General features: G+C 31.6%; 1 protein-coding gene across 1 annotated transcript in view; it reads right to left on the bottom strand.

Moving 5' to 3' along the window:
- Positions 1-27,866, bottom strand: part of LOC108915795 (dipeptidase 1-like) — a 48,216-nt gene that overhangs the window by 2,209 nt on the left and 18,141 nt on the right. The window contains exons 4-6 of the mRNA XM_018721931.1: positions 20,744-20,813; positions 9,863-10,124; positions 3,273-3,348 (exon numbers count right to left, since the gene is read on the bottom strand). Coding sequence (XP_018577447.1) covers positions 3,273-3,348; positions 9,863-10,124; positions 20,744-20,813 — 408 coding nt within the window. The remainder of the gene's footprint in view (positions 1-3,272; positions 3,349-9,862; positions 10,125-20,743; positions 20,814-27,866) is intronic.

The raw sequence follows: 27,866 nt of genomic DNA, 5'->3' as shown, positions 1-27,866 counted from the left end.
AGCTAAAAATAAAAGATGTGGTCTTGACTTTGCAAAACCCCGGGAAATTGCCATGTTTTTGGACTTTTCCGAGTGGAAAAGCAGAGGAATCGAGAAAAGTCGCAGAGGAAAAGTGTGGTAGACTCCTTACTCCTCACGAGTTATAAAGTATGTGGTAATCAACTTTCCGGGGGAGGGGGGGGAGTCGAGTCGAGTTATATATAAAAAAGTTAGTATTTTCGTAGATTTCAGTACCTAAAACCTTGATGGATTGATCGTTTTTTGCACCTGTTTATTCGTTTTACCTGTTTATTCGTTTTACTGCGGCGTCTTTGGAAATACTCAGGTAGCATGACATAACATTCCTATTATTTGATAAGCTTTAGATTATTCAATTATTAAATGTTTGAAATAATTTGTCTTTGTGAAAAACACTATTTAAAGAATACGGCGCCCTTAAATGATGGTAATATGGAGCTCGGTTGGGTAACTTTAGATAGAGATATTATATGAGTAATTATATTCCTCAAAATTCTTAAGTATGTCTATCTTAACTGATACCGAGATGTCTAATATACACAACTAAATCCAAAAGGAAAAAGCTACGGGAACAGTAGTAGATATAAAAGGTAGATATGAAGCCATATTACAATTTTTCCTCACAAATTTGGAATGTTGCATTAATATTACAGTGATAAACAACCGATCAATATCTATGTAGGAAGAGATGATACCAGAAAAAGTGAAAGATAGGCCTAATATTAAACAAATATGGGAGTTTCGGCTTTTATTAATCTTCGGGCACTGAATTTATATTCGATTTACGGAATGACAGTTCGATAACTTTTACTAAATCATTTACTTTAGCTAGACGTACAACATTAATTACAATTTGCGATGAAAAACTTATTAAAATTTCACGTTAAGCAAAGTCAATATGGAACTCCGAACACACCGACTGCGGTTGGGTAACTTTCAAACTACTCCCACGACTAAGGAGCTTAAGGGTGCGACCGTGTTCCTTGTGCTTTTCTTAGAAGCTAACTAATGCTTGGTTAACTAAATAAACATACAAGAACAACGAAGGTGGACTAGCTGCCTTTTAAAGGTTGCACTGTACTTTCCTAGACACCAGAGTGGTTGTTTGGAATGCTTGGTCGTTGCTATTTTGGTTTTGGTCATTTTACATAGTTTTTCAACTTTTTTCAGAAATTTTCATCGTAATTTGAAGTTTCGTTTCATTTTAATATCAAAACGGTTTCTTTTCATTTAGTATTATAGTGAATTTAATACGAAATGTTTGTGTCGCGTGTCATTTATAATAATTGAGTATGCCACTTTAACTTATATTATTAATTTTTTTATTTTAGTTTTTTCCTTCAATTTTTTTTTATTTATGTAACAAAGTACCTGCATGTTTAAAGTCATACTAAGCTTTGAGTCACTAGTAATAGTTAAGAAAAGTGATTCAATCTAGGCAAAGAACAACATTTAGTTCTTGCTTACTGAGAATGCAAAGTCGATAGATTTTAAGAGTTTAATTGACAATAAAATAACTAATTAAACTGGCTTCATTAACTCAAATAAATCCACTGCCAAGTCTTTATTTTTCAAATTTAGGATAACTATAAATTTCTCATAAATAATGAGAAAATAACTTGAAATTTTAGTCATAACAAAAAAAAGTCTTCTCCATTATGCAGTCTAGTATTAACAACTATAGATGCATATCACGAACAAACTACATCAACTTTATCTAGACTGCAACTATTTCTTCTTTTAATATAATGTCAATGATGCAGTCGAAAAGAAGGAAAAAATGTCATACTTGCTAAACAATTCTGCTTCTGTTCAAATCTAGAAAAATTTAGTTGTAACTGGGTATTCCCTGTTAAGAAGTTAATAGAAATATAGTAGTTGATTTTATTTAGCCACTGGTATCGATGACAAAACATTTTTGTTCGTAAATTTGTCATTTTTAAGGGATAGCTTCATAGATCAAGCAAGTAGTTAAACAAATATTCTACAACGTATTTTTATTTCTGAAAAATCAAGTAGGCCTTGTGAGGAACAAACAAATATTTTCTGTCTAGAAGTTCGTTCAATATATCCAAAAACTTAATTAAGAACTTTTTATTTTCATATTCCAAATTTGGAAGCAATTGGCCTACTTTAATCGTTTAATTTTTTCATGCTGTATAGGTAAAGCCCCATTTTTGTAAGAAATTGAAAAAAAAACTTGTTAGTTCGTTAGAAGTAACATTTATCTAAATGTCCCAAATTTGGCGAAAATCGGTTATTGTTTTATAATTCAATGATTAGGATTTATCATATCAAAAAATATCAAATGAGATCGACTATCTTCAAACTTGTGTAGGTATGGACATCAATTTTAATTATGAATAACTTTATCAAAACAATCTGATGATTGATATCTGATGTGAAAAAATACTCGGAAAATAAACTATTTCTTCTTGACGACGGCCTACTTAATTTTTCAGAAATAGAAAATGCAACAACTTACTTTGCGATCTTGTTTCCCAAAATGTCTACATTTCAGTTAAAACACTTTTTGTCATTTATAGCTACGGTTAAGTAAGTAGTATTTTTTAATAAGAGTGACTCTTTTCATAAAATGAGAAAAAGTTTTCCCTGTTTTCAGTTCCATCTGTGGGACACACTGTCCACAAAAATTAAAAAAAGGAAAAAATTAGGTTTTTCTTGGGAAAATGCTCCATGAACCCATTTTATTTCGGCTAAAATGTACTTACTACATTTAATAATTTCTGGAAAATAGAAGTTCTTCTCGGGTGAAATTTTACATTTATTTATTAAAGATGTGAAACTGTTATTCAAATTTGTATTAAGGGAAATTTTGTTTCGAATAGAGCTCCACCAAAATGGTAGGTATGTGTTGAAAATATTGACGACAATGTCATCGACTTTGGTAGATGTTTCCGACAAATATTTGTAAAGAAATGTTTACCAGATCTCCTTAAAGTAACAATGTTTGCTTTTCGTACTCCACAATTACAAATCACTAAAGCAAAAAAAAAACTGCTTTTATAATGGAGACAGTGCAAATGATGTCTTCTTGGCAACATAATTTTTTGATGAACTGGCAACTGTCGATAGTCCGCTTTTATACCTACTAATATGTTTGTATTATACATCATTGAATCAATATCGACAATATTTGCCTCCATATTCCATTATATTCGCATATTTTTCCGATATAGTGTAGAGGATCATCCCTATATCAATAATATAGGGAAACAAATGGAAATACTTACTAGTTAATCCCATCGTAGCCAGCGCCCAGGCCCACACTATCTACGCCAGCCACTTCCCTTATATGATTTATGTGGGCTAAACAAAAACCGTACAAATTAATTCCACAAGCAAAAAACACACAACAGCTAGCCATAACATAGAGGGAGCTTAGATACAATAATGATAATAGCAGCATCAGGGATTCGTACAAAAACAGACGTTGTATTGGTCTTTTTATTGGTTTAAAATATCGTTGGTTGGATCATTTACTGGTGAGCAGTTGAATTTGTTCAAATGAAACTTGGTAGGTATTGAAATATCTATATGGATATGGATTTACAACAACATAATAATTACTTAGGTATACATCATCATTCAGATATAGTCTTTTTCTAATAACTTAGCAAAATCTGTACAGGGTGGCTTGTTTGGTTTGTCACTACATCAGTTAATCTGTTTAGTTCTTATCTATCGGACAGAAAATATTATGCTGCGTTCAATAGCTTTAGATCACATGAATACGTTGCCTCCTCTGGGGTGCTTCAAGGGGGCAACTTAGGACTCCTACTATTTTATATATTCATTATTGGATGATATAGGGGATGTTATTGATGTTGGATAAATCCGTAAATGACTGCGTTCATCTATTTAATAACTTGAAACGAATTGAATGGTGTTATGCAAATCGTCTCCATTTAAATCTGTATAAAAGTTTTATTGCCTGAAGAACATGCTAAATGATTTCATTCTTCAAACACCGGATACTTTTACTGATTTTGAAGCAATTTTTGACAGTCGTCTTACATTCAATGAACACCTTTATTACTAAATTCATTAGGGACCTATCGCATACATAATCTTGAAGCTAATATACATAGTATAATTGTCAGATCAAATTTAGAGTACGCATCTATCGTTTGGAGACCCCATCATCAAATACAATCAGACAAGCTAGAACATGTATTAAAGCTTTTTCTACAACTTTTATCTTTAAAAGCTGATGGTGTTTATCTTGAAATTGGCATATTGCATGAATTTCTTCTTGAAATACATAAGTAATATTTTAGATAGTCGTAGGCATTGCCATTCTGTGTTGTTACTGCATAAATAATGCATAGTATGGTTGATGACCCAGACATTTTACAAAAGTATGGTATTAATGTTCTTAGATCTGTTTTGAGGTAGATGTGAGAGGGGGGAAGCAATTTTTTNGTTTGCATCTGTGAATTTTTGCTTAAAAATCAAAATATCTCGGAAACGATCAATTCTAAGTATGAAGTGTGCTATATATTATCAACTAGATGCAATAATATACAGGGGGTTAAATTTAAAATAAGAAAGTTAGTATCGACTTCCGGTATAACCGGAAGTACGATGATCTTGAACATATTTTAGCTTGGTAGGCCCCACGGCCCATATTACACCATCACAATTTCAAAAAAATTTTTCGAGCGGTTTCCCAGATATCCATCGATGGAATTTGTGGTGGGACACACTGTATAATTTTCGTAGAATTTTGAGGCTCTGAATACGATGCCATTACTAAAATTTACCCATGACCTCGATATTTCTCAGAAAATCCAATATTTGGGTGAAAATGGCCCAAATTTGGGTAAAAACTGATTTTTTCCTAAATTTTGACATATATTGTAGTACACATTTTGGCCCGTTTTCACCCAAATAGTGGATTTTCTGAGAAATATAGAGATCATGGGTAAAACTAATCGCTTCATGTTCAGCTCCTCAAAATACTACGAAAATCATATATTTGTACAAATTTAGAAAAAAATAAGTTTTGACTCGTATTTGGGCCAGTTTTCACCCAAAAATTTCACTTTTTTCCGAAATTCATTGGTAAGTCATGAATTTTGACCTTAGGATCGTGTTCAGTGCGTCGATTTCCTTCGGAAATAATATGTAGGTTTTGGGTTTGGACTTTTTTTATGTGCCTGTGTTATCAACTATGTCTTAAGAAAAACGTGCAAATCAATTTATTCTCCATTATAATTTTAAAGTACTCGGAAAGCTCCCCCTCCCCCATTTTTCATGTTTTGAGTCACTTTTCGCGCGACAGCTTTTCCGCTAATTTATCTATGTTGCCGATAACTTATGGATATGAAAATTTTTTCCAGCTTCGAACTCTGAAAAACAAAGCTACTGGATCAAAGATTATTGCTAAATTGTTTATAAATTAACGGTAAATGACCTTTGACCGTTTATATCTCGAAAGCCAATAAACGGAATTTAACTTTTTTTTAAGAAGCGTCTTCCCATCAGTACTTTAAAATTATAATTTTTGAAAAAATCTAAATTGCAAATTGATAAATGTAATGTAATTGTTTAAAAATAAAAAAGAGTGTTAAATTTAAAAATTTACTGTGGCTGTCCTAATCAACCGATTTCAATTTTTCAAAAACCATTTGAAAGGTAGAGCGGTCTTATCTGTGTGAAAAAATGTTCATGTATCTAGATGCTTTATTTGAGGCTGTGCAACATTTTGAAAATTCGAACAATTAAAAAAAAAAAATTTGCGAAAACTATAGAACCGATTTTAATGAAATTTGGTGTGTTGTTTAATTATACTCTAAAAAGTTTTTTTTACCAAAATTAGAATGCCCTCGGAGCAATTAAAATATTTTTAAAAAATTATCCAAAAAACTTTTTTCTTTCTTCAATTATTGCTATTTTGCAACATCGGTAATAATTTTAAACATTTTTAACTTACAAGTATATTGTGCAAAATTCAATTCTAACACTTTTTTCCTGTTCAATATTCTTCCAAAATCAATAGGTTCCATGATATAAGTAAAAAACTCAGATAAAATTGGTATTTTTAAAATTTTTTAAACATTTTTTCAATTTTGGAACTGTTCCGGACCTCGCCTAGATCTAGGGATCTACACTACTTGTATTATGAAAGTTGTACTGAAGGTAATCCAGCAAAAATTAGCTTGCCCCCTCTTACATCGAAAAAGTGGGATATTTCGAAAGATCCGCCCTGGTCTATTTATCTAGATGTTAATTAAAACTCTTGCTTATCGATGTTGCATAATTATAACTCACGAAGTAAGGATGAACCTACAACTTTTTTAGATTTGTAAGTTTTTCTTTCTATTTTCCTCAAATTTTGTAAAAGTTAGCGTCGAATTAGTCATGAATACAAACAGTCAACTTAAAAATTTAAATTCAGTTTCAAGCGATGTCCCGAAATGTATTTTCTTATTCCATTTTTACGACAGTTAGAAACAACCCTGTTACCTGGCGCATTCGCGGTTCACAAACAACATTCTAAGCGATTCCCAGAAACTTTCCCGCCAAGATGAAAAATACACTGATGTCTCTTGGCCCGCGGCCAGAGGACATGTAAAAATTCAGCGTCGTGATAACGTCTCGGTTGTTTGTGCACCTCGAAAACAAAACTCGCTTTAAAATTTTATCAGAAACATACTAGAGGAGAAACTTTGTAAATTATTCTTCACTCCATCCAGACTATTGTTCATCCCACATATCTCCTAGATAGAAATAAATTCGGTTCCCTTGGACCACTGGTGATTTCGGATTAGAGACGTGACCGAATGTCTGGTGTAAGTTTATTAGGATATACTGTTACGGATGTGGATTGTTTTCCCGTTTTATTTGATTTGTTCTCCCCGGGAATACTAGAGAATAGAATTCGGCCAATCCCTTATTTGCGGAACCGGCCTTATATTTTTATTAAAATATTTACTTAAGCAGGTTGGTTTTTTTTTTATGAACACTCGACAATTTGTTTTAGATGTCGCCTATGTGTAATGTCAAATTTTCCTCGTGTATTCCGTAATTCTAAAGGCAAATACATTTTTCTTCTATTTATCAAAGGAGTAGGGCATAACTGATGCCCTAGACAAGCAACGCCAGAATTAGTTAAAAATTCTTATTTGTTATGCCAATGTTGTTGTTCATACTCTGATAGTTTTCAAAATTATTGAGAAATTTCAAAATAAAATTCAAACATTTGCAAAGGCATATTTGGTATAATCGATTTATTTTGGCCACCAGTATCGCCAGCTTCGAGATTTCTCAACCTTTCCAAAACCAAAAAAGTTTTGTTTAACTAAATTTAACAAGCTTTTAATACTTAAAAGGCACCTTATAGGCTATAGATCAGGAGTCGGCAAGTAATTTTAGGTGCGGTCCGGATACTTTTGAAAATTTTTAACGAGGTCCAGAAAAAAATTCATATTTCTTATTTTTTTAATTTTAATTTGGACTCAAATTTAATCTGCTTACTAATTAAGAACTCAAAACACTCACACAATTGTAAAATACTAGAAAAAATGATAAGATTGGCACTTAAACGTAAAAAAAACATTTTTTAAATAATTTATTTGAGTAATTTATACTTTCAAAAAATTTTTGGCGGTCCAGTATTTTACCTTCCGCGGTCCGGACCTGGACCGCGGTCCGCTAGTTGCCGACCCTTGCTATAGATTATGTCTTAAAAAGCAGGGCACTAAGGAACTACAACGTTGATGGGTTTTTATTGCATGAATCGTTCAAATAGTTATTCAGAAAGAAAAAACCGCGGAGTGCTATTAAATTATAGGGTGGAAATTGGAGATAGGGGTGCAAATGCAACCCTTATAGTTTTTTGAGTATATCTCGAAAACGAAGCAAAATTTGAGGGTATTGCATAGGAAAAATTTTGTGGATAATGAGAATTTCTATCGAAATAGCTTATATTTAAAAAATAAAAAATATATATTTACTGCAAAATATATTAAAAACAATTTAACAAAAAAATGCAAAAAATTAATTTTTTTGTTATTTTTAACTTTTATTCAAATAACGTTTTTCTGAGCAGAGATAGACATAGGTATCGGTATAGGTTTTCATAGAAAAAAAAATCCTTCAAAACAAGAGGTTGTAGAGTATTTTTGGATGAAAACTGACTGATATATGATCGCTCAAACTTGGTCAATTTTTCGATTTTCTTCGCGTTTACCCTTATACGTTTTAATTCTCATTTTTTGCTAAAAAAGGAAGGAATAAGACGTTCAAGGGTCATTAAAAATGAAAAAACTGCGAGGTGCTATTAAATTAGAGGGTTGAAATTGAAGATAGGTGTGAAAGAGCACTTTTGCAGTTATTTAAATATAGCACGAAAACGAAGCAAAATTTCGGTATAGTTCATAGGAAAAATTTTGTACAGAATTGAATTTCTCATTGAAATGGCTTATTTAAAAAATGTAAAAGGACAATTTTATGCAAAAAATCGTTAATAAACAATTTTAAAGAAAGTAAAAATAAGATTTTTTGTTTTTTTATAAACTTGAGAATTTACAATAAAGTTTATTAATAATGTATGTGTGTCCACGAATGGAGTTGACAACAGGAGAAACTCTTTTGTTTTGACTTTATCGAAAAATGTCACTTTATAAAAAGTTCTGCCCCTCGCAAAAATGAGATACAAACATCATAGATTAGATATACAGCGTGCTCACAAATTAAAAAAACACGAAAATACTCAAGAGAGAAGTACCATTATTTATTATTTTACACAACATTTTTATAAAATAAATCTATTTATAACCTCAAATAATGTTCTAATACAAATTTTAAAATAAAAATTTCGATTCTGACTTTTACTCTATATGTATAGCTCTTCTCACCTCAAAAATTAAAATTAGTTTAATCGAAAAATACTCTACAACCTCTTGTTTTGAAGGAAATTTTATCTACTTTTTTTTTCAATGAAGTAATGCCTATATCTATTACTCAAAAAAAACTATAGCCAAAAAAGTAAAAAAGATCAGAAAATAGAATTTTTTGTTTTTTTTTCAAATTGTTTATTAACGATTATTTTGCATAAAATTCTCCTTTTAAATTTTTTAAATAATCTATTTCGATGGGAAATTCAATTCTCTACAAAATTTTTCCTATAAACTATACCGAAATTTTGCTTCGTTTTCGAGCTACAATAAAAAAACTGAAATGGGTGCATTTTCACCCCTATCTCCAATTTCCACCCTCTAATTTAATAGAACTCCGCGGTTTTTTCATTCTAAATAACCATTTGAACGATTCATGCAATAAAAACCCATCAACGTTGTAGTTCCATACCATATGACATAATCAATAACCTATTATGTTATTTTTTATACCCATAAAGAATATTGACGTAAATTTCATGCAGATGAGGCAACAACCAATGATTATATTATTAATTTAAAACTATTTGAGAAAAGAAATTGGTCTTGTTGGATATTTATAGTTATTTTCCTAATGGTTTTGATTTTTATGCAATAATGCAAGATTTAGACAAATATTCCATGTATTTTTATAACGGGTATATTTTAAATGACAAAAATAATCAAATTTTCTTCACAGACGGCTTTAAACAGTTTTATATACCTTTAGAATGTGATTTAGTTTGATTAATGTTTCTTGAAAGTTTCCAACCACTTTCACTTATTTAATTGGCTATTTTATAGTGGGCCACCCCGTACACAAAACGCCTCTCCCTAAACATTTAGCCAACGCCAAGAATTTGGGGCAGACCCTTTCAAGACCCAGTTCAATTATTAATCTCCCAGCCAATTTACGCGGGCACCACAACAAGGAGACTCACCCACAGCGTCTGCGATCGTGGAAACTTCCTTGCAAGTGAGGAACGGCGGGTAGAAGTTGACCATGATGACTCCTTTGTTGAGCGCCAGCTTCCTGAGGGTCTCGTCGGGCACGTTCCTCGTGGAATTGCACAGCGCGTGGGCGGATGAATGGCTGAAGATCACGGGTGCCTTGGACACCTCCATCGCGTCCCTCATGGTGTTGACGGACACGTGGGAGAGGTCCACGATCATGCCCAGGCGGTTCATTTCCTTAATGACGCTCTGAAAAAAAAAATGTCGACGCAATCAGCCTGCTGCGAGATAACTTTGGGGTAAAGTACATTCATAGCTTTAAGAGAAAGAGTGCCTGCGTCGACCTGAGTTCAGTTAACGACCATCATAAAATTTAGTTGTCAAGGGATGGTACAGTAAATGAGTTTATTGCCTGGGGACCATTTGACAAGTAAATTGTTTCTTATAATAATAAGTAGATGAGATTCTTACAAAACCATTAAACTTCGGCCTTAAACGCAATATCGATCGCTATAAATGCTAGTATTATAAATTTTATTGAAACTGCTGATTCTTACATATACATGGCGTTTCAGAAATACCTTCCGTAAATTCAGGGGGTGATAGTACGACAAAAAATAAGAATTTTTTGCCCCATGAACTATTTGTCTATCTCCTCTTGTTTTCGATATACAGAGCGACAAAATAGCATTTTTTAAATAGAATTTTTACGAAAATTTCTAAACGATGCGAAATATTTTTATGAAATTTGGTATTCCGGGGTTTTTAAGGACGCCAAATACGCTGGTCTAATTATTTTTTGTATATTTTATAGAAGGCGCTAGTTATGTTACATTCGTATTACATTTTAAATTCTAATTTTTTTGAGGTTAGGTTCTTTAGTATTCGGGCTCCAATTACTAATGTACAATTTAATTTTCTAAAAATAATGTACTCTTGTTAGAACTTCCTAATGTGGACGGTTTTCGAGAAAAAGGCTTTTAATTGAACTCTTACGATGATGTATAAAATAAGTGACTTTTCTCAAAGTAGGCTTATGTCAAAATTTATTCATGGATGTCTCATAAACAACGCATACATTCTCAGTAATATTTTAAACTTTAATTAATTTTATATCAAAACTTTAGTGTCTGTAATTAGTCATTACTAACTACAGTCACTAACGATCACTAAAATTTTGATATAAAGTTAATTAGAGTTTAAAGTATTACTGAAAATGTATGCGTTGTTTATGAGACATCCATCAATAAGTTTTGACATAAGCCTACTCTGAGAAAAGTCACTTATTTTCTTCACCGTAATATTGTAAGAGCCTTAAAAGCCTTTTTTCTCGAAAACTGTCCACATTAGGAAGTTCTAAAAAGAGTACATTATTTTTAGAAAATAAAATTGTACATTAGAAATTGGAGCCTGAATGGTAAAAACCTAACCTTAAAAAAATTAGAACCTAAAATGTAATAGGAAAGTAGCGTAACTAGCGCCCTCTATGAAATATCCAAAAAATAATCAGACCAGTGTATTTCGCGTCCCTAAAAATCTCGGAATACCAAATTTCATAAAAATATTTCGCACCGTTTGGAAATTTTCGTAAAAATTCTATTTAAAAAATTTTATTTTGTCGCTCTGTATCTCGAAAACAAGACAGACATATAGTTCATAATACAATTTTTTTTTATTTTTTGTTGTACTATCACCCCCGGGATTTACGGAAGGTCTTTCTGAAACACCTTGTATATTGCGAATATTATAGATGAATTTATTATTAATACAAGTAACGACACTAATATACTGTAAAAAAATCGATGTGAGTGAAATCAATAAAGGTACAGAGTAAATTCAGTGAGTAAAATGATTGAGTATATTTTCACTCAAGATTGAGCATTTTGATAATTTTACTCAATTGTGATAACTTTTTAACTAAAACTCAGTATTTTCACTCAAATATAGGTAACTGTGTAATCAATTCTGCAGATTTACTCGTATTTGGTGCACTTGTAGCTAAAAAATTACTCAATAATAGTTCAATTTAAATCACATTAGAGAAAAAATAACTTATTGATTGGTTTTAAATACTCAGAATATAGTAAAAAGTCACTCATTTGATAGTAAGCAGATACTCGGATTTGAGTAAAATTCACTCACGTCTGTTATAATAGTTTCACTCATAACATTTAGTGAAAATTTCACTCAATTGAGTGTGGACAGAAATTAATACATTATTGAGTAAAATTGTGTGAAGTTGAGTGAATTGTTTTTACAGAATCTCAATTGAATGAATATATTAATAATGACTATTTTATTAAAAAATATATTATAATGTATAAAAAATGTATTATTACCTATTTTGATTTCATTATTTAGTATTGTATTGATTTCTAAAATAACTTTAATTTTTTAATTGTAGATAACCTGTTTAGATCATCTGCTTCTTCTATGATGATCTGGGGGTAATTCCATTTAAGTAGGTAGTAATTCTCTTAGATCTATGAATGTTTCTACTTTTTATAAAAATACCACTTAATTTGTTGACTTTATAATCAAATTTTCAAATTGGATACATTTTGAGTACCTTATCTACCATTACAACATTTTGATGATCACTGGTTTCTCATATAAATATCACCTATTTGGGAGTGAGGCTATTTTCAGAAGTTAAGTAATTTGGCTGGCGGATATCATTCATAAATTAACTCGCTGTCCTTACTGATCTGTCTGCACTGTGAGATATAGCCATGTATTTTTTATTAGTTTCTATTGCGATTTATCATTATTATTATTATTACCTACTGGTTTGTAACAAACAAATGTATTTACATTTTATTATTTATATTTAAGACGGCAATGCCGCCATGTTAGTATAAGGCCCATTGCTGGGAGAGTTAGTATTGCCAATCAGGATATTAAATAACTCCGAGCAGGATACTTTTCCTGAATTTAAAATCATACAATTTTCATATTCAAAAATATATAGTATCTCAGGCTCAACTATAATTAACAGTGCAGGCCTTTATAATAGTCCTCCGAATTCTTTGAATTGGAGACTACGTTTTGACAGCCTTGGTTGGAGATCTTCCAAACACGGGTGCAACAGCTTTCAAGATCAAAAAATTGATCGCCAGTTACATATTTATCTTAGATATTGTAGTGTGGCACTATATTTTACAAAGACTCCGTTTGTATACTAAAATTAATGATTATTTCCAAATTAAAATATAAAATATTTAATTAATTGCAATAAGTAACTGTATCTAGTTTAATATTTCTAAGACATTTATATGAACATTTGGTTATAAAACGATCTGATCTTAGCGTTTTCCAGCTGGTGTTAATGGAACATTTTTTCTTACTTTTTTTGGCGGAATTTTCATTTAAAGATGCCCAGTCACATTGCAAGAAACAAATACTTCAGCTATCTAATCCATGCAAATGGCGGTCTTTGATTATTTCCTTTATACTTATTTCCTCTATTTTCATCCATTTTTCATGGTCATAAATTTTGTTCCATTGTAATGAAATTATTTGAAACGAAATATTTGATCTCATCTTTTGTTTTCCTTATTTATTTTTCTATTTTTGTTGTAGATGAATTTTTAAGGCAACAATTCAAGAATTATTTTTGAAAGGTTACAATATTTCCCTCTGTTTCTTTTAAATAAGTTCGGGCAATTCTCGTGGTGCTTACACACACGTGAAACAGATTCGAGAAATGCCTGCCGCTCCCTTTTACTGAGTTCTAAAAATGCAATAAAGTCAAATTGCTGCGCGAAGTATTTTTCACATTCTTATAGCTACCTACTGCCAGGTTAAATTAAATGAGTTAAGTTTAGATGGCCCTTATGGTTTATGACGCAAACTGTCAACGAAGAATTTTTGTGAGAGCTCTATTCCAGTGGCGTCCACTATTGTCTTACAAAGAAATATTCAAAATTTTAAAAATTATTTATGTATTACTAGGTAATTATTATTTACGTGCAAGCATGTTGTATCGAAAACGATGGAAATTTGTTTTGTAATATTGTTATGGAACATTATTAATATTACAATGTTAACATTGTTATTGTAACATAAACTGTTTTGTACAAATGAAAAATTACTACCTATTTCGTGAAATACTTAAATCTATGTGATATATGCTTTATGCAGCTAAATTTCAGTTCTGTCATGACCGATATGTATTTAAAAGAATTACCTAATAGTAGTAATTTTCATTAAAAGTAGCAAGAAATGGTGAAAATGAACTTGAATTATTATAGTGTTCTACAAGCTCCATGACAAAATTTGACAGATGATAGCTGAGTGAACTTCAAATATTTTTTCTTATATGAATATAAGTCCGATTCGTTTTTGTTTAGCATTTTTAGAAAATATAATTTTGTATCCTATTCAAAGTATTAATAAAAATGATGGTTGCTATAACAATAGTTATTATTTGTGTAATTTTGTTTATTCATCTGACACTTAGCGTTAAATGCTAAATAAAAAAAAGCATTTATTTACAACTGAAGAGTATGCAGATATTAACTTTGGTCTTTGGATATGGGTATTCCAATGGGAATGTGAGATAGTGCTAACACGAAACTGAGTTGTGGATGCATATCGAAAATGCCATAAATGTTTTAAAAAATAACCCTTAAGAACTGCAAAGGGTGTCCTTTAATTTTCTTTGCCAAATTTACCTTTGTTGTAGAAACAACGGTGGTCATTTTGAACAATTTTTATAAGTTGTACTAAATTTAATAACCTCAACTTTGTTATATTTATCTACAGCATTTTTTATTTTATTTCATTGTTTTTACTTATTATTTCAATAAAATTAGGCACGTTGTAGATAACTCTAATTCGTCGTATGTGTGTATCCATATCGAAAAATGAAGTAACATGTGGTATATTTTATCGTAGTAAACACTCATTTATATAATCGGCAGATACAATGACTTTACAAAATTACAATCAACCTATAAAATCGGTAACTTCTAGCACTTTGTTAGGTATTGTAATATGGGTGGCAAGATAATGTAGACATTTAAAAACTATTTTTTTGTACCCAAACCGCCCATTTAATCAAAATTCTAGAAGAGGCCCAAAAACTTCCAAACGGTATCACCTATCAAATAAAAAATAGGGCAAAAAGCTATGAACGGATATTATCGCCGTATATATATCAATTTTGTAGGAGTTGTGGGTTTTAAAAAACACTCTGTATAACATCAAAATTTGTATATTGAAAGCAAAACTCCACACCCCAAAAATAATCAAAATCCATTGGTACATATTTGAGGCCATCTAGCGGCCAAACGAAGCGATTTTGGATGTATACAAGATGTCCCGAAATTAGAGGGCTATATTTCGACAGGGTGTTTGTTCTATGTCGAAAAAGATTACTTTTTCTATATATAAATGTGGGTCCAAAAATTTTTCCTAAGGAAGATATAGCCACTTGAAAGGGCCATTCTAACGATGGTTTTTTCTAAATAACTCCGAAATAAGTTGAGATACATTTATGAAATTTGGTAACTACCTCAACTCTTACGTGCTCAGTCCGCTACTAAAACGAAATTTACAAATTTTCATCACATACGTTCCAACACTGGGTGGAAGGGGGGTAAAATTTACCATAACTTTTTTATATTCTGACTTTTTTGACTTTTGACTGAAAAGTTTGAAGTTTCAAAGTTTTTTATAAAAAAAGGTACTCTTGGTCCATATTGGTAGAAAGATAAATGGGAAACTTAATAGATCCGAGTAGCTGGTCTCCTAAAATTCATGTCCACACATTTATTGCAAATCTATTTTGAAAATTTGTGCGCCGTATTGCCAGTGAATTTTCGTCTGACCAGAAATGGTTATTATGAATATCTGCTAGCTATACATTCGTAAAATGTTACATTTTCGACTGATAACAATTCGCAAAAAGTAAATAACTGAACTGTCAATGCAAATGACGCCAAACACATTTTTGTTATTCAAAACCTGTGACATAAAAAATATCGGAAATTTCGATTCTCGGTGAGTAACACATGCAACATTATTTTTAAACGGATTTTACACAAAAATGGAACATCCTACCAATCTGAACTAAGAGTACCTTTTTTTACTAAAAAACTCTGAAATTTCATACTTTTCAGTCAAAAATCAAAAAATTCAAAGCATAAAAAAGTTATGGTAAATTTTACCCCCTTCCCTCCCCAGTGTTGGAACGTATGTGATGAAAATTTGTAAATTTCGTGTCAGTAGCGGACTGAGCACCTAAGAGTTAAGCTAATTACCAAATTTCATAAATTTATCTCAACTGGTTTCGGAGTTATTTAGAAAAAAACCATCATCAGAGTGGCCCGTTTAAGTGGCTATAACTTCCTTAGGGAGAATTTTTGGACCCACGTTTATATAAAGAAAAAGTAATCTTTTTCGACATAGAACACCCTGTATAAATATTGCCCCCTAATTTCGGGACATCCTGTATAGAACATCGAGTTTTATTAGTAGCAATTCAAACTTTTCTAACACTGTTCGTAAACATTGTTACCGAACACAACTAACTAACACTATCCGCGTCAGTGTGGACCAGGGGTTAGTCTGGAGTTAAAAACAATAGTTATGTAAATTAAAATGTGGGTGTTCTGTGATTACGATTACTTAATAACAATGATTTGTTAACTTCCAACTTCCAGCGTCTGTATTTCTTAATTTATTTCATTACAGAACGAGGTAATCTCGTTGTTCTTATTGGACGCAGAATCCAATATAATGAGAAACAACTATGCGCCAGACACTGCGAGCATTAATTTAATTAAATAAGGAAATGAAAACACTGGGATGTTTTCGAGAAATTATGTAGGTACGCGTCGGGTGGTGTTCCCGTTTTGTACTTCCGCCGTCATTTAACCGAACCGGCAACATAACCGGGAATGATAAACGTCGTATTTTAAAACCGAGTAATAAAGATTTATATGACAGTTATGCATGAACGTTGTTAGTTGTATTTCGCCTGATACCTGATTAATTAAAATTTTACTCGTAACTGGGACTTTCTGGATTTATGAGGAAAGTTATGTGCAGTTTATTGTACGTTTTCTCCTCCTTGCAATTTTCCGTTACTCTCTACCTCCTGAATATTGAATGTCATAACGTAGTAAAAAAACGGAATTCAAATAACCGACAACCTTATTGCAGGTTGCAAATATAGGCAGGTGTATTTGTTAGTTCATAATTAATTGAAGAGCTTTTCTATCTAATTTGATTAAAATTGTTGAAACTTTAAATGTCTTACAGGGAATCAATCTAAATAACTTCTTCCTTAAAATAATAACACAGGCTCACAAACTGAAATCGAAAAGTCCTTTTTCTCAGACTAGGTGACCTTTATGTTTTTGGGTTCGCTGATCACGATCCTGGTGTTCGTATGACCCCATCACGTTTAGATCAAAGTCAAATGAAGGTCAAACACATTAAATGTTGACTTGATTATTTCGAAAAGTTTTAAAGATATTGACTCGAAATTTGAAAAATGCTTTGGAGGGATAAATGTGCATTTTTTGGGGTGATCCGAATATTTCTACTTGCACCAGTGGCGTTCGTGCGAGAATTCCACAAACTTTTTTAATTAAAAAAATGGTACGCCACTGACTTTATTCCGTTTTGATATTTTTTTAGAAATTTGTCACGAATTCTGAATGAAATTGGTATCTTATTTTTTTTGTAGGATGCACCACTTTTGAGGAAAAAAATAAAACATATTTTATTGCACGTTGTGTATTTTTATTTTCTATTGATGCGTTTATCTAGTAGGCTGCTGTCAATATTTCTAAATAAAATACAACCATCAAATTTTGAGTCAATATCTTTAAAACTCTGAAATAAAAATAAATAAAAAATAAAAATTTAAATACTTTGTATCCCGAAAACGAAGCATATTTCGCCCTATGTTTATATGTACTTTTTTTCACAAAATAACTTCGGCAACCACCTCCTAAAATATTTCGCACTTATTTACAAACACACTGTATTTGACTTGAATCACTGCTAAAAAATAAAATTAATTTTTATCGAATTTGCATTTTTCTGATAAATGACTTACAGCAAAAACGTAAATGACAGTTTTATAGGAAATTTAATTTGCTACAACGAAATCTACAGTATCTAAGCTGTAGAGTTATTAGTTCACGAAATAAACAGAATCAAATGTTTGAAAACTTAATCTATCCTTGTAATATAAAATTTATCGTACTGAAAATTTTATTGTAAATTGTTAAATAACTATTGTTGTAAAATGCAGGAAAAATCACGCTTGAATGAAAAAATAATTTACTTTTCTAAACTGTTTTTTTTTTTTCAATTGAACTAAATAACACATTTTCATTAATTTTGAACATCCCGTATCTCGAAAACGAAACCTTTTTGACTCATCTTTGCAGTATTTGTTTTTATTAGTTTGTGATGTGGAAATAAGAAATAAATGCCAAAAATTTAACCACGTATTTAACTCATCAAAAGCAACAACTTTTCTCTATTTTTTTTTCGAAAGCTCATATTTTCGTCCGGAATTTTGAATCCATTAAAATGCTAATAAGATACCTTAACATTTTTTGCTGGTGTAAATCGTAAATGCTAACACCAATTAGTTGCTAATTTAGTGCCGTCTTTTTGTTCTATATTACTTTAACTAAAGTGTGACTGAAAGCAATAAAGGTACGGAGTGAATCCACTGAGTAAAATTTGAACTAAAACTGAGTATTTTCAATCAAATACATTCTCAAATATACAAATAAATTCTAAAGATAAACCCCTATTTGGTACACTTGTATCTAAATCGGAGTAAAGTCCTCATAATTGAGTGACCCCACCACATTCCATTGTTGTCGTGCATTGTCTTTGGTGTGGTGTATGGCGTATAGTGCTGCAGTCACTCACTTGATAGTTAGCAGAAACTCGGATTTGAATAAAATTCACTCACTTCTGTTGCAATAGTTTCACTAATAAAATTTTAGTTGTACTCATACTAATAGAGTGAATATTTCACTCAATTGGGGTGGGCAGAAATTGATACATTACTGAGTAAAATTGAGTGAAATTGGGTGAATTTGTTTTACAGTAATAGTTGGTAATAAAAATTAAAGTTTAAGAAAATTATATTTGGAAAACTAAGAAGTTTAAAAAAATATTAGTCAAAAGTTGTTGCTTTTGATTAATTAAATACACGACTAAAATTTTGGTACTATTTTTGGGTCACTGTATAGGGAAAATATAAAAATTGAAGACCAACATAACATATTTAAGCAACATTATTATTTTAAATGGAATAACACTACTTTTACCGTTATTTTGAATTATGTTAACAGTTTCCTTTTTTGAATTTTTAGGTTCCTTCTGCTGTCTATTACTTAGACATAAAAATGGTAATTAATGCCCACAAATACATAGAAGTAAATGAAATAAGTTAAGATAAAGATAACATTTCTCATTTAATCATGGGGACATAAATATCTTCTTTTCAGCCGCTTCTAAAATTTTCAACTTTCCTGTGCAAGAATATTAATTTTAATTAGAATTACAGCTTTGCGTTGCATTCTTTGTAATAATCTAATTCAGTTCAGTTCGTCTTGTCAAGTTCGCCCAATTTAATCAACTAAATAAAGTTAAGGCAAGGATTAAATTAGAGTTTATTAGGTTTGCGTCATTGCTGTGGCTATTCGGCCGTAACTTTTTGTTAATCTGAATCCGCAAGGCCTTTATCTGCTTACTACAGATAGAAGATGTACCTGTCAGACCGACTAGTGGAAATGGCATTAAAGATGTCTATCAACTCTTAACGTCACGAATGTTGTTTTCTTATACATGGTGTTTCACGATGCAGTACTCTCACTTCAGATAATTTTATAATAAATAAAATTCGTTTAATGACATCATTGGTTGAATATTTGTTTAAGCCATGTCAAGGCAACATAAATGGTTTGAAACAATATGTATAAGTGACTATACAGGGTGACCCTTCGGGAACTGTATCGATCGATATATATTATTACATTTTCGTATTCTACGTGAAATTTGAGGGTTTTTCAGATTTTATTGCATCTAGTTGTATCGTAAAATAGAATCTTATATTTTTAAAAGCCTGTTTTGTATATTAATAGTTTCAAGTGTTCTTGTAAATATTTTTTTAATAATTTTTATTATCGAATTGAATATTTTTAAACTCTGAGTAAAAAAAATAGCTATTGTTAGGAATTTTTACTTTAACTTTATAAGAAAACCATCTTACAAGAAAAGGATTTGGCTATATGCATATTGATTAAAAAAATATTATTTTGCTATGTGACTCTGTCAATTTTGAGTTTTCAAAACAGTTATAAGAACTCATACCATTGTTTTTTGTGGCTAAACCAAGCCCAAAATATTTTGCTCATAGCTTTGTAACTAGAATAAAGTTTTTAATAAAACCGACAGAAAAGGTAACTGCAATACTACAAAAGTCTGTTTTTGCTTGTTCAAGCTTTAAATTTGCATAAATTTCAAATATCCATGTTGCTTATTACATCGTCTATAAAAAAGATGCCCACATCAGTTTGATATGCCTGAAAGCAAATTTACTCTGAGTGGCTGATCAGTCTGAGCACCCAGAACCCCGGACGACGCCTATGACCTAAACCTAAACCGTTAAACTCTTAACACCTACATCCTTTCGTTTTGTTCTGCTTACAGATCATTTTCTGCAAAAAAAGTGGGAGGTTTTAATTAAAATAAATATAACAGCGTTGCGGAACGGTTCTACTAATATCCGTTTATTAAAATTTAATTTATAGACGAATTTGTGTGTCACAATTTATGAGGAAAGTTGGGAGCGCTTATTATTATTTTTTTCTTTATTGCCTTACCTTCCCGAAGCTGGTTAGACCGCCGTGCTCCGGTTTTTTCCCGGGCATATCTTCGTGAGAACAATCGGCCCTGAAAAAAAGGTAAAAAAGAGGCAGATTAGTTTGGAATCTAAATAAGTTTCAGTGCATGCAGTAGTCGCGGCGAAGGTAAAAGAGCGGAAAATATTTTAATGAAAAATTTCATCCAGAAATGCGGAGGAAGTTGAATTTTGCTGTTTCTTTATTAATTTCCTGTGATTTATGTTCATTATTACGAGGGGCTACTATAATAATTTATTTAATATTCAGGGTTTTCCATAATAGGTAGGTAGGTACTCCTGAAAATTCCTGTTTCTAACAGAGTAAAATTTAAAAATAAATTATAAGATCTTAGTTTATTCAACTTTCATGGATAGAGATTATTAATTTAAAACATTTTCGTTGTAAATTTAGAGATATTTAAATAAACGTGATACTTTTTATATTTCAACACTGTTCAAAAATCAAACAGTTTGGTATTCGCGGCCCTGTATTTCCTTTATTTTAACAAATAGCTGTAACAAACCCTATATATTTTTAAATCGCCGCACAAACTCTATCAAATGACATTGTTAGATCGTCTCCATGGTAACATAATATGTCAAAATTGCTATAGTCAATTGTTTTTGTTCAAATAGCACACTATAGGTATATTTTTTTATCAATTCTGAAAGGCATATTTTTTCTACGTTCAGCTATGTAAGGAAGTCTATAGTTTCATTCGAAATATTGCTAGAAAAACAGCAAAAAAGATTAAGCTTTAGCATATCTTCCGGAATTGATAAAAAAATATATAGTATGCCAATTGAACAAAAACAATTGACTATAGCAATTTTGACATATGACCATGGAGACGATCTAATAATGTCATTTGATAGAGTTTGAGCGGCGATTTAAAAATATATAAGGTTTGTTAGAGCTATTTGTTAAAATAAAAGAGATAAAGGGCCGCGAATACCAAACTGAATCACCCGGTATATTTATAGGCACTTTGTTGGTTTGTGACGAAAAATATACCGTTAAAGTTTGGCAAGGCATATCGTTAACACCCTGTATAAATAACGCAACGTAGAAAATTTCTAGGTTTGAGTAAATAATTGATTATTTTATAATTGATATTATTGATAATTTATATACCTAATTGATAATATTTGATAATTGATTATTATGAATTAGTTAATTTAGAAAAATGAAAGAATGGAAATAATAATAATTACACCCGTACAAAAAAAAAGCGAAAAATCACCAAAAATAGCGAAAAATCGTCAAAAATCACGTTAGTGGGAGCAAAAAAAAAAAATTCGAAAAATTTCTTCTGACCTTAATCGGGTCTGTTTCTTAGGTACAGGGTTAGTCACTATAATCTGACAACTTATTGTGAGTTTATTATTGAAATTACAAAAAAGTTTTTAATACAAAAGTTTTACAGTATTAGAAAAAACAATTGAATAATGGAAAATGCTAAATTAAAGAAATAATTTTTTTTTAATGGAACATCCTATATATTAGTGCATACTTAGCTTCGTTAAATTTTTCTCTTTTCAAAAATATATAATATGTTACTGTTTGATTCAGGACTTTTCGACATATTTCAGTTTTAAACTATTTTTGAAAAAACAGGGAAATTTATGTCTGACGGATCGCAGTCGCTATGGACGAGGCAAGCGGAACAAACAAATGACTTTGAGAGACGTTTATTTAGCATCATTAATTTATTTCCTTTAACAAACTATTTTAACAAAGAAATAATGTTTAGTGAGAACGAAAAATTTGAAGTTATCCGTTTATTTTACAAGAATGTAAAAGAAAGAAATAATAAAAAAATAATGTGAATGCTGAATGCAGCGCACGCCGAGTATGCTCGTTTGCATCCCGGGTTTGCAATTCCATCTTGAGCTGCATTTTACGACATTGACCGACGCTTTAGAGAAACCAAATATTTTGGAAGACAGAAACGAAGAATTATTCCAAATGAAGAATTAAAACTAACTATATTACTTACTATATTTTCAAGGTAAGCAAATATTCATTCAAGGTACCGTAGTAAATTCAAATATTAAATTACTGTAGAAAGGCCAGAAGAGTCCACAGTAAATGCTTCAAGACAGTTAGAAATAAGCCAAAGTAAAATTATTAGAACGTTACATAAATATAAATACCGCCGCTATAAAACTATGCCGCATGCCGGTCCAAAAACTCACCCAAAATCAAAAAATTCAACGATTAGAGTAGTGCAGAGAAATGCTGCGCTTGAAAAATGGTGACCTAAACTATTTTGAAAAGATTTTATAGACTTATGAGGCGACTTTTACAGCAGCTGGCATTTATAATAGAAAAAATACTCATACCTGGGCAAATGAAAATCCTCACTATAATAGGGAAATTCCAAATCAAAAACGTACATCGTTTAATCTTTTGTGCGGTATATTGAGAAATAAAATCATTGGTCCACTATTTTATGAAGGTGCTTTGACTGGGGAAAGACTTGCATTTTCTTGAAAGTCAAATAGGAAACAAATTGAAAGGAAGATCTGCCGCTGATCGACTATACCAATTTAATTTGGCACCAAGACCTCCGCATAGAACCAGAGCAGTACGAAATTATTTAAATAATAGGTTTGATTTGTGAATTGGTAATGGAGAATATTCAATGGCCTTCAAATAGCTCAGACGTTACACCCTTGGACGGTTTTCTGTGGGGTTACTTAAAAAACGAGGTTTATGAAAACTAAGACATAAAGTTGATCAATGTATACAAAATTTAAGTGAATTTAATTCCCATTTCATACTAAATGCAGTTCTGTAAATTAATGAGGATTATACGAAGTGCATCAATAATAATGGTGGTCATATTGAGCATCTGTGACTATTTGTGTTTTAGTTGGTTTTTATTAATTAGGTATTAAAATTCTGTTAAAGTTAAGAATGATTTTTATTATTATCACAAAATAAACGGATATCTTCAAATTTTTCGTTCTCACTAAACATTATTTCTTAGTTAAAATAGTTAATAATAATAATAGTTAAAGTAATTGTTATAGGAAATAAATTAATGATGATAGGTAAATAAACTTCTACTAAAGTCATTTTTTTTTGCGTGCTTCGTCCATAGCCATTGCGATCCGGCAGACATAAATTAGCTGTATCCCCCACAGATTTTGCAAAAAAATGCAAAAAAGTAGCTGAAAATGGCAAAAAGTCCTATTAATGAGAGTGAGAAAATTTAGACAGAGCTTTTCTAGATTGGATCAAGTATTCTCATAAATTTTGTCGAGTCGAATTTGGATCTAACGTCTGTTGATTCATTATCCAAAAATTTTGAAAAAATAAAATAATATCGCAAAAAATTGGAAATCGTGTATCAAAAAATCTTGAATAAATGTCATGGATATGAATTAGTTCCAAATAAATTCGACTGACTCGAACCGGGCTTTCTTTAACATTGCTCTTACACTTTTCTTCTCTTGTAGCGAACTCTTCTTTCGAATGACCTATGCAGTTTCTCTTTCTCTTTTGTCTATTATAAATCGTTTCTCTTGTAAGTGTCCAGCAGAAATCTGCCATCATGTTGATATCCCATCTTCCTTGGTATTGATTCTCCATTTCACTTATATCTTGATGGAATCTTTCTACTTTTTCATCACTGTAGTCTTCAAGGTTTTGAATAATTTATAAAAGAAAGGCACGTAAAAATCACAGATAAATATGTTGATTATATGAGAGAGATTTTGTCGTCTTTTATAACGAAAAGCCTCAAAATGACCACTCTCTGAAATAATAAGCCAATGTTTTTTAAGTAAAATACAATTTTATTTTCTTGTTTTTAATTTCGCATTTTGTGAGTGAAACAAAATGTATGAAGTATCGGATTGAAAAAAAGAACCAATTTCGGTACTATGACGATTTGCCATAATAGTAGTTGTTCGCCTTTTCAAAAACATTCTTTGAAAAGGCGGACAACTTAATGTTTCTAAAGTGCGGTTCAAAAAACGAGCACTCGGTACATGACTCAAATTCCCACCTCTTACGAGGCTGACAAATTAACACGGACTAAACTCCCTGATAATTTTCTCATTAATAACCAGGTCTTCTGGTTTTAAATCATATTGCATAAATTTAGACGCAGGTCATCTCCCCACGCTATAATTAATCACCGGGCGACTTATCTCGTAATACTCTCCCATACTGGCGTGCAGCTCTGTTCCAGGGACAGCGACGCAGGCTGTTGTAGAGGACCTAAGTGGAGGGTCCGAGGGATCCCCCAAATAGAAAGGGTTGTGAAGAGTTAAACTATCCTTAATGTTCCTTACTTATGGCACGGGCAAAAACTAATCCCGGTGGGATTATCGCTCAAATATTGAATTATTGCCGATGAGTAACAGGGGCGTTATCGCAGTGATCTAACTACTAAACTTGATTTAGTTGGATAGTTATGAGAACGGGTGGTCTTGCGAAGATATAACTGGCATTAATTTTTATTATTAGTTATTGTACTTCATGTTACAGAGCTCGTAGATAGTGCCTTTTTTTGTTTGAACATGTATTCACATTCTCATTCTTATTCCCATCTAATTTTTATCGTAATACTTAAACGAAACAGCACCATTTCTATAAAACGATGATATTAGGGTAAATAACTACTATGCCGACTAATGCCCCGACCAGCACTGAATATACCCGAATATCTAGCTCACAGCTACATACAGTACTGTTACATCACACCTATACCCATACCGAAGGGGGTTAATTCTTGGAATATGTGGATCAGTTGTCGGTAGTGATAATATTAAAACGTTTTACGACTCGTAAGCAGTGAATAGTAATCAAGCATCTTTTGTTACGTTTAGATTAGGTGTGTGTGTGTTGGGGGTTGCGGTGGTGGTGGTGGTGGTGGTAGCAAAGTAGGAGAAGTAACTCAATGGCGAGAAGATAAAAGTTACTGTCTAAGTCATTGGGTGGGTTACTAATAATCATTTTATGGCTGTATAATACAGCCCAGTCATTATAGACATGAAAAAGCCTGTTTCGGGAAAAAAATACTATTAGAAGTTTCTCAGCGGAATATTGTTCGGAAATCTGTAATAAATAAAATATCAAAAAATCAACTCGAGGCTAGTTGGGAAACTTTGTTTTAACAGTGGTCAAAGTTATGGAAAAGTGGTTTATCGACTCACGTAAAAAAACTATTATTCATAGCGAAAAAAAGTTTATACAAAAAAGATAGGTAGGTAATAAGCCTATAAAATGAGAAAAGTCCGATTAAATTCCGATAATTTGTTTATGCACAAGAGCTCAAAAATGGTCGAAAATTGCCGTTTTTTTCAATTGCTAATAAATTAATGCAATTTTCATCGCAGACACTTGTAATTCAGGATTTTTGAGGCTTTTTACACCCTTAATAAGTGGTCAAAATTTCATCCCCAAAGCTTCATTGGTTTGGCGTTGGCGGAATTTGTTATCTAAGAAGATGCTATTTTCAATTCATTTTTCCCAAGCTTACAGGCGTTGTAGGGTTTCGATCATTAGTTGTTTTTGTACCTAAGTAGTTGTATTGACATATGCATTTAGTGAGAATTTAGTTTTTCAAATTTAATTTGTTTAAAAATGACTGAAAAAATGTTAATATTTATTAAATTAATTATTAAGGTAATTATTATAAAATAAAATAGTTACCTCTATACCTTAGTTTTCTTCGAATTAAAAAAAAATCGTTGTTGTAAGTTGATTAGAAGCTGAGATCATTTTTTTTTATTTAAAGTGACCTTAATTATTAATATTAAGAGCCGAAATTTCGAGAGAGTATACATTAAGACCTATATTTTCATGTCCTACATTAACATTAAGGTGAATTCAACTATTTAATTGCGAAAAAAAGATAGCGGCGATGCGTTCTATATTACTTGGTCTAGCGAACGAGTGGGGAGAGCGAGGCGGAGCATGCGCGCTTAACAATTTAATAAATATTATCATTTTTTCAGTCATTTTTAAATAAATTAAATTTGAAAAATTAAATTCTCAGTAAATGCATATGTCAATACAACTATTTAGGTACAAAAACAACTAATGATCGAAACCCTTCAACGCCTGTGAGCTTGGGAAAAATGAATTGGAAATAGCATCTTCTTAAGTAACATATTCCGGCAACGCCAAGCTAATGAATCTTTTGGGCTGAAATTTTTACCACTTATTAACGGTGTAAAAAGCCTAAAAAATCCTGAATTACAAGTGTCTCCGATGAAAATTGCATTAATTCACAACCACACAAAAAAAGAAAACTTGTCTGTACTTTTCATGCGACATATGTTATCTGTAGTATGTTTGCCTCCTGATCACGAATCCGGTGTCAGAATTGAGCTATCACATCACAGGAATTTCCTAACCTCAAAAAACAGGTAAAAAGTAGCAAAAATTCATGAAAAAGTGCTAGGAAAAGTACCCACATTTTTTTTTCTATATTCAAATGTTCGTTTGTGTGGTTAAGACCCCGCCCAAGGTGAATCCGCGGTCAGAAGTAATGGTTCTTTTTCTAACCTCAAAAAAACAGGTAAATTAAGGTCAGATATCACGAATTTTCAAACAATAACAGATTCGCGTAAAATCTGGTATACCGGGATTTTCTGGGTCGCTGATCACGGATCCGAGGTCAATTTTGCAAAATTCAAGATGGCGGATCCAAGATGGCCGACCAAATTTTCAAAAAATTACATAATCGCAGCAAATTTGGTATACGGGGGTTTTCGGGGTCGCTGACTACGGATCCGAGGTCACTTTTGCAAAATTCAAGATGGCGGATCCAAAATGGCCCACCAAATTTTCAAATAATAACAGAATAGCAGCAAATTTGGTATATCGGGGTTTTCGGGGTCGCTGATTACGTATTTGAGGTCAGAATTGCGATATTCATTTTGTAATATTTTACTTTATAACCTGAGTACCCAATCATGTGTTAACCTAGTTTTTCTTTACTATATTTTGTTCTCTTTTCTGTAAAAGATCTATTCACGGGTTGAAATTTGTAAATCCGATCTCGGTTTCGTGATCAGTGACCTCGAGAACCCCCGTACACCAAATTTGGCGCGAATGTGTTATTTTTTGAAAATTTGGT

This window comes from Anoplophora glabripennis, unplaced genomic scaffold, assembly GCF_000390285.2.
Source record: "Anoplophora glabripennis isolate ALB-LARVAE unplaced genomic scaffold, Agla_2.0 scaffold36, whole genome shotgun sequence".
Lineage (NCBI taxonomy): Eukaryota > Metazoa > Arthropoda > Insecta > Coleoptera > Cerambycidae > Anoplophora > Anoplophora glabripennis.
Note: the sequence above shows the minus strand (reverse complement) of the source record. Positions and strands in the feature narration are given on the sequence as shown.